The sequence below is a fragment of the Juglans microcarpa x Juglans regia genome, chromosome 1S (assembly GCF_004785595.1).
Source record: "Juglans microcarpa x Juglans regia isolate MS1-56 chromosome 1S, Jm3101_v1.0, whole genome shotgun sequence".
In the NCBI taxonomy this organism is placed as follows: domain Eukaryota; kingdom Viridiplantae; phylum Streptophyta; class Magnoliopsida; order Fagales; family Juglandaceae; genus Juglans; species Juglans microcarpa x Juglans regia.
Genome location: NC_054595.1, coordinates 766,420 through 781,660, shown reverse-complemented (window position 1 = coordinate 781,660; position 15,241 = coordinate 766,420). Strand labels below are relative to the sequence as shown.

At 36.5% G+C, this 15,241-nt stretch overlaps 1 protein-coding gene across 1 annotated transcript; it reads right to left on the bottom strand.

The window, feature by feature from the left end:
- Positions 1–11,770: 11,770 nt before the first annotated feature.
- On the bottom strand, positions 11,771–12,889 carry LOC121246291. Its single transcript, XM_041144395.1, has one exon. The coding sequence runs from the start codon at positions 12,887–12,889 to the stop codon at positions 11,771–11,773; it is 1,119 nt and encodes a 372-aa protein (XP_041000329.1).
- Positions 12,890–15,241: the final 2,352 nt, after the last annotated feature.

Sequence of the window (15,241 nt, the reverse complement as noted above, 5' to 3'; positions counted from 1 at the left end):
TACTAAAATAGGGACTAGTGTGGAGGGTAGGGAATGATAAGAGCATAAAGATATGGGAAGACAGATGTAACCCTTCCTCTTACAGAGGCATTCAAGGCCCAATTAACTGTTTGAATACGCAAGCAAAAGTGGAGGAATATGGATGCAATAAAAGGTGCATGGAAGGAAGATTTCATTCAGGTGGTGTTGGGTGAGGAAGATGCAGGTAGGGTGTGCCAACTACCTCTTAGTAGGATGGGTCTCGAAGATAAATAGGTCTGGGGTTGCTCAAAGTCAAGGGTATTTTCAGTTAAAAGTGCATATCATCTTGACATATGCCTAAAGAAGATGCAAAAAGGTGAACCCCTCTAGCCTAACAAACAATGGTGGTTTTTGGAAAGAAATCTGGAAAATGAATGTACCTGGGGTGGTCAAAAACTTCATTTGGAAAGCTGTAAATGACTGCCTATCTACAAGGAAAAGCTTGGCTAGAAGAAAGATCATAAAAAGTGCATTGTGCCATATCTGCAATAGAAAGGAGCAGCCTGTGTGCCACTCTCTGGAGTTATGTGGCTTCTTATGATGTTTGGGCAGAACCTGTTAGTCCAGCGCAAAAATGGGCTTGTTGTGAAACTGATTTCTTTGCTTTATGGGGAATAATGGTGCAGAAGTTAAAACAAGAGGGCCTGGAAAAGATAGTAGTCATGTTGAGAGGCATATGGTTGAGAATAAACAAGCCGATCTTTAAGGATAAATTTACTTGTCCAAGTATGGTTGCAAGAATAGTGATGGAGAGCCTTGAAGAGTACCAGTTGGCACAAAAGGAACAGAGGGATAATCATAATACTAAGAGGATAATTCAAAATGCAGCCAAATGGGGGAAACTAGAAGGTAGTGAGTTAAAGGTGAATTGGGATGCCTTTGTTGATTCAAAAAATCAAAAAATGGGGGCAGAGATTATTATGAGAGATGGGGAAGGGGAGATTCTAGCTACACTATGCACGAGTTAGCTAAGAGTATCTCAGCCCATTACTGCTGAGATCTATGCTCTTTGGAGGGCTATGCAACTTTGTACATAATTGAACATAGATAGAGTTATCTTTGAAGGAGATGCTTTAGTAGTGGTAAAGGCTATAAATAGTAAAGAAGAGAATTGGACTTGGTATGGGCAGCTTATAAAAGAGATTAAAAGAGTATTCAACAGTAGACTAGAGTGGAAAATACAATATACATGTAGAGAAAGTAATAACGTAGCCCATGAATTAGCAAAGTTAGCAATAGACGTTATAGAGGAGGTGGTATGGATCAAGGATGGTCCTTCAGAAAGTTCCAAATTTGTATTACAAGACAAACTATGTATTGGATGATACTATGAAATGAAATCACATTTTTTTACTTCAAAAGGTTATCATATATAATCTCTGTAAATGTATGTATGATCCATATATAGAAATATATATATATATATATATATATATATATGACAAGAATTCCATTAATTAACAAAGCATTACAAACAATGTTTTTCAACCCATATAATAGATTCAATAAAGAGAAAAGCTTGAGGCCAAATGGGTGTGAAAGAATTATTCACATCAGCCAATAACAAAATGCCGCGTAAGCATTCCAAGACGAGGAACTCTGCACCGTATGCACTCGACACCCTCTCTTTCCTTCTCTCCCTCTCCCTCCCCCATCTGCGTTGTCATTTCGAAGCCAACCTTGATCTCCTTTCTCTCCCTCCCAAGCCCCTATCTTCGTATGTAGTTTTGTGAATGAGGGGCCCTTTCGGTGCTTTCACCATCCACTTCTTGGTCCAGGGAAAAAAATGAAAAAAGTGGAGCTCAAAATAGAAAAGAACTTGGAAGATTTTCAACCTCAGTCGTCGGCATGTTGAATCTTCTTGAGGTTCTCTATGGCTTTCGGTCAATACCATCTCAGCTTTTGCATCATCTTTCTAGCTTTCAAGAGTTCCAGTGATACGAACAAAGTGTTTTGAAAAAAATAGTCATGCAGGTTCCATGACCACAGACCAAACAGAAGACGATGTTTTAGGGCTTTCACACTCATCCAAAATTGTTATGAACCCACTAGGTAGAACTCACTCTTGAAAACTGGCTTACAAGGGAATGGTGCCTAGGGGCTTATAAACCACCAACCAATCTCATACTTAGTCGATGTGGGATTGTAACAACCACCACGCTTCACGACCGACATCCACGGCGGTCCCGACACTAACATAGGCTGGCTGTTAGCTAGGTCTTTCCTAGCCCCGGACAAACACTGCCATGCCGACATCACCCCCTATGCCGCACGAATGCAACCGTCGTAACATGACCTTAGACGTGGGTGGCTCTGATACCATTTGTTATGAACCCACTAGATAGAATTCACCTTTGAAAACCGGCTTGCAAGGGAAGGGTGCCTAGAGGCTTATAAACCACCAACCAATCTCATACTTAGTCAATGTTGGATCGTAACAGAAATAGACCAAGCAGACCAAATAGAAGACCAAACAGACCTAAAGAAACAATTGTTAAGAATGAAGGAAATCGCACAAAGAAGCCCTAAACATAATTTTTTTTACCTTTCAAACCAATTCTTCGGCGTCAAGTGCTGCTAAAACCAATGCAAATGGGGGCTCGAGAAGGAGAGGGTTGGTTTTGAAATGACGAATGCAGATATGGGAGGGAGAGGGAGAGAAAGAAGGAGAGGACGTTGAGTGCATGCGGATGCGGAGTTCCTCATCTTGGAATGCCTACGTGGCATTTTGTTATTGGCCGGTGTGAATAATTCTTTCACACCCATCCGGCCTCAAGCTTTTCTCTTCAATAAACTTAGGGAAGGAACCTTTCCATACACTGATATCATCAATATGCCATGCATACTTTGCCAACTTGTGTGCCCCAACATTACTTACGTGTCCAACATGTTGAATGTTGCACTGGTGAAAGAGCTTCATCAAATCTTGTATCTCCTTGATCATATTTCTCATCATAGATCTTGAATAGGCTTCCTTACTCAGAATAGTATTGGCCATAATTATTGAATCAGTCTCTATCTCCAACTTTGGTATACCTCTATGTAGACATAGTTGTGAACCTTTAAGAATAGCCAATAGTTCAATCTCGAGTGGATCGTTAACTGCCCTCTCTTTCTTACTAGCTACTAGCAGAACATCTCCGTTCTCATCTAGAAGCAGAGCTCCCACCTCTGCTCTTTGTTGGTCAAAGAAAAGAGCATCATCAACATTTAGTTTCAAAGATCCAACTGGTGGAGCAAACCACCTGCCTTTACTCTTCTTGTGAATACCCTTCACCTATTTCAGATCAGACCATAAGGCCAATGCTTGATGTATTGTTGCTATTGGATGAACTTCAGAATCATCAAACATTTTCTTATTGCGCCTATACCAAAATCCCCATGCAATGAGTAGGATTTTTTCAACTTCCTCTTTGCTGCCATTTTTATGTATTGCAATAACAAACTCTGCAAAATATATAGAAATATTAATATTGCAACATTTTACAATAAGGTGTTGAAGGGAATACTTAGTTTATATAACTCCTTTATAACTTATTCTACAATTACTAATGAAATCATGCTACTTCATTAATAACAAATTATCTTTCATTTCTTATAAAATTAAAAACAATTTTGTAAAAGAATTGTAAGTTAATTATTTTTCATCCTATATATGTAAACCTTAGGCATACTGCATATTAGTCTTTATGGGTTAATGAGTATTGATATCATCGATTTACATGATCAGCAATGTACGCATTTTTTGAATTAATGAATTGGTGTTAACTCTTAGCTAGGGTTTATATTATATATTGATGGCCTAACTAATGCAATCACCATTGTTAAAGAATAAAATGACCATGACATCCTATAAAGTCAAGTACGTACGTTGTTGGGATAATAGCCTAGCTAGCTCGATCGCTGGTTGGATCTTGGTTGCATTTGTGACAAATTATGAATGTGTTGCTGCATTGCTTGTTCATAATATCGCATAGGCATTTTGATATCGAATAATGATATAAATACAAATACTTTTCAATCTATTTTATAATATATAAGTTAATGGAACATCACTTCCACATGATCAATGAATGATTTTAATAAAGTTATCATTACTGATCTTTGATATCGCCTGATGTTTGATATACATAACTCCTCACGATTGTTGTGAAAATGAAGACACGAAAGCGAAAGCAAACAAGAAAATAAACAATCAATCAGACGACATAAAATTGATGTGGTTCAGCAACATGCCTATGGGCACAGAGCTGCAGAGGATTTTCTTATCCTAAAGAATTACAGAATACACTTTGGTGGTGAAATCTCACTATTCAGAACACTCAGGGCGTACTAAACTATTTATTAAGTATATATTTATAGTGTCACATAGGGGTGTAAATTCAAACCGGAAAATCGGAAAACCGGTCCGGACAGGACCGGACCGAACCGGTTTTACCGGTTTTGAACTGGTTCAGTCCGAAACCGATTCTTAGAATGTGAAAACAGGCTGGTTCCGGTCCGGTTCCATTTTTAGGATTTTTCGGACCGGACCGGTTGATAAAAAATAATATTTGTATTATTGTATATATAAGTTTTATACAAAATATTATATATATATATATATTAATTTATATAAGTTTTATATATTATGTATAATTATAAATTTTTATGTGAAATTTTTATATATAATGTATATAATTATATATATTCATGAAATAATTTCTTATTATAATTTATAAATTATTACATAAAATGTTAATACTAAATCACTAAAAATTTATAACTAATACTAATAGTCTAATATAGACTAATGACTATAGTTATACTTATAATTAATACTACAAGTTTTTACTAAAAGTTTATTACTAGTACTAATATTAAATATATAGTTTATAACTAATACTAATATTAAATATATAGTTGATAACTAATACTAATATATAACTTATAACTATACCAATAGTTTAATATTAATACTATTATATAGTCTAATATATTAATAAAAGTATAAAACATTTTTTTTAAATCATTTTTTTTTTATAACAAATTTTTAATGACAAATTGTGAAACTTACATTTTAAAAAAATCGGAAAACCAGACCGGACCGAACCAGAAACCGGTAAAACCAAAAGTATTGGTTTAGGAGGGTAACCGGTATGTAATCGATTTTGAAAAATACAAAACCAGTACATACTGGTTCGGTCCTAGATTTTGTCCAAAACCGGACCGGACTGGACCGGTTACACCCCTAGTGTCACATAGTGAAAATCTTACTTTTTACTTTTCTACATTATTCATTCGAGCAGAGTGTCGAGCGCGCCTCGAGGGAGATCTCTGTCTGATGCTCACTTAAGCTACCTGTCGAGCGAGACTAGAGCGAACTCTCTACCTGAGCTTCACTCGAGTCACTTGTTGCACGAACGTCGAGCAAAAGTTTTACCTGGCGCTTTTTCCTATAGCAAACAGTGCCAAAAAATTTTCGCTTTGAAGCCCAAGCCTCATTGAAAATCTACCAAAAAATCATAACGCATCCTTGTCGAGTCGGGTAATCAAATCAAGCCGATACATCAACAAAACCAGGTTCTACAAACCCAACAATCTCCCACTTGGAGACTGGTTGCATCCAACACATCACCATCGCCTCCCAAACATGTAATCCTCCACCTCTACAACTCACAGTCCTTGTCCTCATGCTAGAAGACCAATTGAAGTTGTGCACAACCTCTTCAATCAACACATCTACATAGCAACTCTCAGCTCCCACTGAACCGGGAATATCTGGTCTCGTACTGACCTTGCACACATCAGAGAACCTGTAGCTAAGGTCCCCATCTCTAATCTGGGTGACCGATCCCACCTCTTGCTGCTAGCCTGTTCTTTCTTTAGCCGACATGCCCCTCTCTTATGCAGTTTATGCTTCCTTCTTGTAAGTCCAGTTAGCTGCCTTTAAACTAACTTCCACTTTCTCAATCTCCTATCTCGCAATATTTTACCTTTGTACCATGGTTCACCACCTTCAGTCAGTACGATATAATTCAAGTTAGGTGACCACTATGGAGGTCTAATCGTCCTGCCAGCTCTGTGAGCACCAACTGCAGGTGTAAATGTCCCTGGAACACCAGCCGCTCTGCCCTGTCTCTCACACCTCTATTTTGCACTGTGGTATTGGGAGATTTCCCCAGGCTTACATGAGGAATAACAAAGCTGACTCCCTTTTACTTCCCTATTTGATTCACGCAATCAAGTTTGTTTTGAAGCGACTTTGTATTTTCTTGCAAATCTCTAGACTCTGATGTCAAATACAAAGTGTTAGATCTCTTACCACGCACCAAGACCAGCGCACCCTTAGGCCCTGTTTGCATTCAAAATTGATCTCAGCTCATCTTATCTCATTTCATCTCATTTAATTATTACAATTTTTCTAAATTTCTACACAAAATATAATAAACAATTCAATTTTTACAAATCTCAAAACAATAATAATATTAAAAAATAATATTCTAGCAATATTTTATTCAACTTTCAACTTTTATTTTAACTCATCTCATTTCATCTCAACTCACTATCTAAACCTCACCTTAGTGACCTTCCACGCTCCTCTAGAAAATGCTACTGTATGACCACTGTTGTCAAGTTGTCCTATAGAGATCGGGCTTTTCTTCATATTTGGAACGTGTCTGACTTGCTGCAAAGTCCACACGCTCCTGTTCGAAAATGTGATGCGCACATCGCCTACTCCCACTACATCTAGTGCATCTCCATCAACTGTGTACATCTTCCCAAAATACCAGCAACATAGTTATGCATGATCTCTCGATCTGAGGTGCTATGAAACAAAATCCCTGAATCCAACACCCAATTGTCAACCAGACTGTGCACTGCAAGAAATAGAGCATCCTGTATTTCTTCAACCACTGCGTTCATAACGTCATCCTCAATCTTTTTCTAATTCTGGTAGTCCCTTTTGATGTGGCCCAGCTTGCCACAATTCCAACAAGTGATTTGTGCCCAGGTCTTGACTTTCTCCTGCCCCTTTTCCTAGAACTTGACCTGTCGCGTCTCCTACCCCGAAAGTCAATGTTCAGGGCCAAGCCCAAACTCAAGATCTCACTAGAATCTCTTATGTGCACCTCTTCAGTAAGGATCATGTCCCTTATGTCATCGTAATTTAGTTTCATCTTGCCAGCTAAATTACACACCGCCATCCTCATGACCTCCCAATTATTTTGCAATGATGCCAACATGATCAATGCCCAAATCTTATTATCAAACTCAATTTCTAAAAATGAAAATTGGTTTGTGATAGTGTTAAACTCATTCAGGTGTTAGGCAATAGACATACATTTTGCCATCTTCAGGTTAAACAATTTCTTCTTTGGGTGCACCTTATTATTTGCCAACGACTTTTTATACATACCAGACAAAGCCGCCATGAGGTCTACTGTGATTAGGGGTGTTCATCTGGGTTCCAACCCGGGAACCTGGGTATACCCAGACCGAAACTCGGGTTTCAAACTCTGGTCGGAACCCGGATCGGATTGGTCCGGGTCAAACTCGAGCCGGAACCCGGGTGGATCCGGGTTTTTTGAAACCCGGAAATCCGGGTTGTACCTGGATTTTTTCTTTTTAGGTAAAAGCCTTTATTTTATTATTTTTTTTCTAAGAAGTCAAGTTCATGAAATGTTCTAAAAATACTAAATGCATGTAAAACAAAAAAAAAAAAAAGATAAATCCAATATTCATCTATGCATGCATCGCAATGCAGTCCACTACATATTATAGTATTTATAAATTACATTACCAAACACAAAATTACAAGAAATGAGTTACAAAATCAGCTGCACAATATTCCCATAAGTGATTTAATCTCACACCAAATAATAGTCCATTGCTAATTCCTGCAGCCAAGAAATCAAAAAGCTCATTAACTAGTTTTGCATATTATATTCAAATAGAATATTAAAAGAGAGTACAGAAAATGAGTATAAAAATTGATGGTTTTATGGCCATGAGATCTGACATTGTTTTAAAAGCTTCAATTGGGTTAATTATGATTTTCCTTCTTGAAGGACAGAAAATGGCACACGCAAGTTTTAAGAATTTTGTGCACAAGAGATTTGAAAAGGCAGAAGGCAAAAGTAGCAGGATAACTGTACTGGGAACAAAACAAAAAGGAGAGTTTCATAATAAAAATAATATTTTTTAGAAAATGCAGGCATGGACTTGAATCAGCAGCATATAGATAAGTATAAAAATTAAACATAACCAAAACATAAATGATAAAGAAAAAAAAAATGAAAAAAATAGAGTTCTTGGACAAAAATCGTTGAACCCTTGAATCTACACATAACTCGTAAGTATCATAAACAAAATGTAGCAACACAAAACAAAACAGACCCAAATAAAAAAAAAAAAAACCCAAGTTTAAAAACAAGGAGAGCAGATCTAGTAACCATTTCAAAGCATAAAAATATGATACAAGAGAAACCTAGCTGGAAATAGAAAGAGATACAAGAAAATCTTGAAATTCAGCCAATTAAGTCTATAACAGCGTGAATAATAAAAAAAAAAAAGTCTATAACAGTGGTGTACTTAGGCGATGCCTTTTATATCAATAAAACTTTACTTATAAAAAAAAAAAAAAAAGTCTATAACAGCTATCACAAGAAACAAAGTATTGAAGAAATAATTTTTTCTTCCATTGTTCTCAAAACTTCTATCATTCTTTTTCTTCCAAATCACCAAACCAGGTAGAGAGGCACAGTTCTAAAAGCTCCAAAACTAAATACTCTCTTCACTACCTTATTAATATGATCTACGCCATCTCCAAAAATCTAGACTTTAAGCTTAAAAACAACTTATAAGACCCATATGCAGTCTGGGCACAGAGAATGAGAAGCAAGCATACAAAATCCATCTAAACAAACATTGAATGTCACCAATATCTCTCGTGTGTAAGTATAATTTTCTCCAGAAATGCTCAATCCACACCGAGAAATAAAAATAACAAGATACACATGTGCAATAGCGCAAGGATAAAAACTAACCAATTCAGTCATAGAGCAAGCAAAATAACACGCAATAATATGAGGGCAGGAAATGCGGAGTACCCTTTCTTTGCGTGCGGCTTTCTTTTGCTCCAACTCTTCGAGGGCGAGGGTGAGGGCGAGGGCACGGCGGGCTTTGAGGGTCTTGAGCTTCTGTTGTGCTTAAAGGAGAGCTTCTTGGCTTCCTTGGCCCTCTTCTTGTGGTGCTCCTTCACCTTCCTTACGATTACGATATTGTATTCAGCGTTACCATTTTGTTATTGCTCTCGCTAATAAACAAAAATAAAACCATCTTTATGGATGATAGCAGTTCCATTTTACTAGGTTTAGAAGGCTCGGATGGATGTCAGTGAGAGATGGGTTTGAGAGCTTGATGGGTATGAGTGTATTGGTGGGCGAAGAGGTGTATTGTGATCTTGGGTTGGCTAGTTTGGCCGAGGAAGAGATGATTCTCAAAGTTGAGCTTCCGCAAGACATCGGTGAAAGTGTACTCGAATTAGCTACTCCTCTCCATCAAGTAACCATCGAGATCATCATGACGGCGGCTAGGGTTTCGTAGAATCGTAGCTAGGAATGAGAGAGAGAGAGAGAGAGAGAGAGAGGGGGGGGGTTCGAGGTCACGGGCCGAAGGAATGAGATTTTTTTTTTTTTTGCCTTTTATTCAAATCTGGTTATACCGGGTTATGAATATAGAACCCAGGTTTCATACCCGGGTCCAGACTAGATATATCCGATTTTTATAATACGGGTTTCGGACCGAGCTAAAAAAAAAAAAAGGCCTGGATGAACAGTCCTAACTGTGGTCTTCTCCTTAATAATGTTATGTGTAACCGATCTTGACAGTGTCAGCCGAATAACCCCAAGAACCTATCTATCTAATAGGTTCCAATCAGTATCGTCCATACTCTACAGCTTCTTCCCCAACAATGGAAGATGAAGTTTCTTTCCATAAAGGTAGTATATCTACATCCTCCAATACCAGAAGTCAGTGCCATCAAACTTCTCAATCCCAAGTGCTTTCACTTCGTTTCCAGCCATCTTTCTCCCTTCAGACTTGAACCTTGGCTTTTAATACCAGTTGTTGTGAAAATAATGACATGAAAGCAAAACGAAACAAGAAAATAAACATATAACCAATCAAACGATACAAAATTAACATGGTTAGGTAACGTGTGTAATAGAGCAACAGATGATTTTATTATGATGAGGAATCACAAAATACACTTTGGAGAGAAATCTCATTGTTCAAAACACTCAGGGCATACTAAACTATCCATTAAGTACATATTTATAGTATCACACGGCGAGAACCCTAAATTTTATTTTTCTGCATTATTCGCTCGAGTGGAGTGTCGAACGCGCATTGAGCGAGATCTCTGTCCGATGCTTGCTTGAGCTACCTATTGAGCGAGACTTGAGTGAACTCTCTGCCTAAACTTCACTCGAGTCACCTGTTGCTCAAATGTTGAGCAAGCTTTCTGGCTAGTAATTTTTTTTTCCTTACCCCAAACAATGCCAAAAATTTTTCGCTTCGGCTTGGGCTGCCCAAGCCTCCTTGAAAATCTACCAAAAAATAATAACGCATCCTTGTCTAGTTGGGTCATCAAATCGAACCAACACACCAACAAAACTAGCTCCACAAACCTAACAGTTGTAGTTATACTAGTTGAGAAGGTAGGAATATTAGAGGTGCATGCATGCAGCATATGTATATATATGGTTGTAAAAAGTTCTATTAGACTAATATTGTATCTGAAGAAAATATGCCAATTAGGACAATTCAGATAGAATTGCTTGAAAACCCCATTTTTATTTTTTTAATTAGTTTCTTTGGATAAGAAAAAAAAAATACATTGTAGCTCATGAGATGACGGGGAAGATGAGATGATGTCTCATTGGTTTATTTCAAATAAAGTTTTGAAATAAACCAACGCAATGAGATTTGATGTGAACATATTTTAAAATTAAATATGTTTTAATTTTAGTTTTAAGAAAAAAAAAACATTTAGATTTTAATTTGGGAAAGTTTTTAGGGGCATCTCCATCTCTCCTCCCCCGTTTCCTATTCCTTCATACTTCATATAGATGGCACAGTTTCCATTACATTCATTTGAATCATGAAACCACTTAAAGAAGACATGGAAAGAAGAGCTTTTCATTTATCCTCTCAAACCCTTCCTACAATTTTCCTTTTTTTGTCTGGAGATGCATCTGATTTTTTCAGCCACCTTTTAACCTTTTTCCAGCTCTTCCTATCTTTCTTTCATAATTAACTTTTCCCACAACTCTGTCTCTCTCTCTCTCTGTCTCTCTCGTGTGCAATTGTGATAGATCATGCATGCCATTTCCACATTCCACACCATCTAACCATAAAGCATCAAAGTGCACACTTTAATCATGACAAACACCACCACCGATACCGCCACCTCTGTTGGGGTGCGTCATTTCCGCCCATCACGGCTACATTTCTCAATCATTAATAATTTACTGCAATTCTTAAATAAAATAAGAAAAAGAACCAAATATAGAACCTCGATCGTTCTCTCGAGATAAGAAAAAAAAGATAAACTTCTTGATAACAGAGCCCCCACTGCTATATCATAATCTAATTTGAACTAAAAGCCAAAACAAAAAGACGATGAAACTTTAAAGCAGGGACTGAATACTCGATACACAGGCATGCGAAGCATAATATATTGTTAATGAGTTCCTGGGCCTCATCAGGGGGATAGCTCTGCATGCGAAAGTTCCTTTAGCCATTCAAATGTTCGATGGCGTGACATTGCTTGCTTTCCCAGCTGCTTTTCTTCTTGATTCTTTTTTATCTTCAACTCCAACACCAGTTTTTCTTTCTTGGCATGCGTTGCACTTTCACTGTATGTACTCGCAACATTACTGCTCCTAATGATTACAACGTTTGACGAAACTGCTTCGTCTGTACACTTACAACCATTCAACAGTCCTCCTATTCTCTTCTCCAAGAATCCCGGCGTCCTCCTCTGCTTCTCCACTTTCGTAGGATTACGCGGGCTCTTTTCTCCACGACTACCACTAATAATATTGTTCTTAGCACTGTTTTTGGAAGTAACAACACTATTGCGACTACTACTAAGAGTACTGCTATTGCGAATGTCGGAATTTTTGTTGACACTGCTGTTTCTACGAAGCTTAAGGTCTTGCAGTCCAATCTCAGGAGTAGGTACCAATCCCAGCCGCAAATAGTCCCACGTTGATGAATTCCGGCTTCTGGTAACTTGATTTCCTTGTTTAGTAGTGGAAAACCTGATCTGGGGCTTGGGACTTGGGCATGTAAGGAAATGGTTTTGGACTCGTTGCTTTGAAGTTCGTGTTTTGATCGTATAATTGGTAGAGCTGGCAGTGCTGCTTGACGAGTTGCGACTTCTGGTACTGCTGCTTCTGCTGCTGCTGTTGCTAGTAAACCCACCCATAGAACCATGCTCCAAGGACTCGGACCTTGATATGCACCGGCCGGAGGTCTTTTGGCTTTCATGCCGGAAGCCGGTTGAACCGGCGTCGGAGCTGACCGACAGGCGTAGTGGGAGGATTCTTCCTTGAAAGAAAACCTCATCCGCCGAACACATTTCTGATTCTTTCAACAGAGAGCCACGTCTTGAGCTGAAATCGAACTCTTCTTGGGTTTCATCAGTATCCAAAGCAGCATCATCATCTTCTTCTTCTCTTGATTGATTGTCTTGATCTTTGGTCAAATAGCTAATGACCGGAAGATCACAGAATGATAAATCTTCATCTTCTTCTGCTACCTGATCTTGCTCTGATTTAGAATGTTCCCATCTTTCTGCGCCACAGTTTATTGCCATCTCATCTCGTAAAAGATGACGTTTTTCTTTTTAAGAACTGTTTGAGTCTCCTGTGAGGGTAACAAGAAAAAAGAGGTAAGATTTATAGAAACAAGAAGAAGGGCATTTGAGTTGGAGAGAGAGGCCAGCAAGGGGGAGACATTTGTGGAATATAAAGCAAGAAAATGCCGAAAAGCAAGAAGGAATAGAAACGGAGGCCGACCTATATAGATTGTGCTTTAAAAGAACTGTTTTCAAAGTGTTAGAAAAGCCCAAACTTAAAAAATACTTTAATTAAGGTTAAAATAAAAACTTTTATGCCGATTTGAATACAGAAACTCTCAACTTATTTCATTTCTCAAATTCTTATATACAAAATATAATAAATAATTTAATTTTTTTAAATTTTAAAATAATAATAATATTAAAAAATAATATTCAAATAATATTTTATTCAACTCATCTAAAATTATCTCATCTCAACCCATTCTTAAGACGGCATCTAGACTTTGTTTATATTCTTGTAACTCTTGGAAATTAATTTTTAAAAAAGCAGGAACGGGATTCTAGTTTTTAGTTTCTTGAATTAAAACAAAAATTAGGATTTCAAAACAGGGAAAAACCATGAGATACTATATCCCATCTCTACTCTAGCTCTCTCTCTGTCTCAGAATCATTGCTTTGGAGGAATAAAGTAAGGTTTCTGCATACCCAAGTGGGGTAAGGGATACATATGATATTTAAAAATGACACTTTATGGTTGAAATTTGAATAGTTCCTAAGGAAACATATGGCTCAGAAAGGGACCAATGGCACAGTATAAAAGTCATAGCCAGCTTTACATATTAGTGGTTTAAAAAAGTATAGAAAAGGAAAGTTTGTGCAAGAAAAAGACGTTTCCAGTTCTTTTCTTTTCAAAATTTTCGTAAAATAATTTTGTAGACACTATTTGTTCAAGAGTAATACTACAAATATCGTATAGTTACTTTGAAAAAGAGTGAAATTTATTATTAAAAAAAAAGTCTTCTTACAAGCGATTTCGCACACCAAACTGCACACCAATATTAAATATAAGGCATTCGTTTAATGGAACAATACGAATTGAAAACGAAAATAATTTTAATAAGACAAAAGACCTTATTCTTCTCTCAAAAATTTTTTTTATTTTATTTTATTTTTATAATAAAGAAAGCTATGTGAGTGTTAGTATGCAGTTGCTGCGTTAAACCGCTTGTACCTAATAAATCCTATTAAATAATTAATTTATTTTCATGTAAGTCTTGTACTTATTTATTTTTTTTAAAAAAAATTGAGTCTATTGTTCTCTCAATCTCTCTCAAATGCAGATATTTTTTTGGTGATGTTTGTGGTGGTGTATTCCTGGCTGCATTTGAAAACTGGGGGTCCCCACTTTGGCTTTTAGTAAAAGAACGATTTGGATTTAATTCATGTATGCCTTATCAATATCTTTCACCAGAAGCATGCGCGCGGGCCTCGGCATGATTTGGATTCAATAAATAATACTTTTTTTATCTTATATTTTATTATTTTCAGTCATAATTTTAATTAGTTCAGAAAAATAGACAATTATTTGACAAAGTTTGCACCCGTGAGTCGTGAGTACCATAACCCATGCAGAGATGGACAGTACTGAGTACTCTTTCCTTCGAGTTCCTTCCGGCCGGCCAGTTAAATTCTTTTTCCCATGATACTCCTGCACCATGAGTTAACCTTTCAGGCGGAGAACAGCTAGAAGATAAGATGCTTACGTTTGATGTTTCTTCTAGCCAAAAATAGGGATAAAGTCAAACTATCCATTTTGACAAGGGTATTACTATCCATAAATAGTAGCATTTCAAAATTTTTTTTATTTCTTGTCAGTTTTTTAAATATTTTTTTAATATCTTGAATCATTAAGAAAAAATTAAAAAATATATAACTTTATTAATACTCACTTCCTTGATTATTAAGTAAAATAAAAAAAATTAAAAAAAATCAAATACAAAAAATGTAATAAATAGATAGTAATATAGTAGTACTCTTCTCATTATTCATTTGACAATACATCACCTTCTTTATAAATGTGTACTTACGTACCAGATATTTATTATGTTAAATTCCAATGGGTCTTCAACATGAATTATTGATTTAAAGTTTAATTGAGAATATAATTGTTTTAAGATATTCTCATATTACTTTATTATTATTCACAAACTGTTTCACTGCTATTTACATATGATCTGAAATATTCTTAGAATAATGCTTCTATATCACCTCATTTTGTCCGTTTATGCATTTAATTTTTTTTAATGTTTTTTACTCACTAATTAAAGAAATAACTATTAGTATATTGGTGTATTTTTTATTTTTTAA

Coding starts and splice junctions, on each gene's coding strand:
- LOC121246291 (XM_041144395.1), bottom strand. CDS start 12,889: ATGGCAATAAACTGTGGCGCAGAAAGATGGGAACATTCTAAATCAGAG.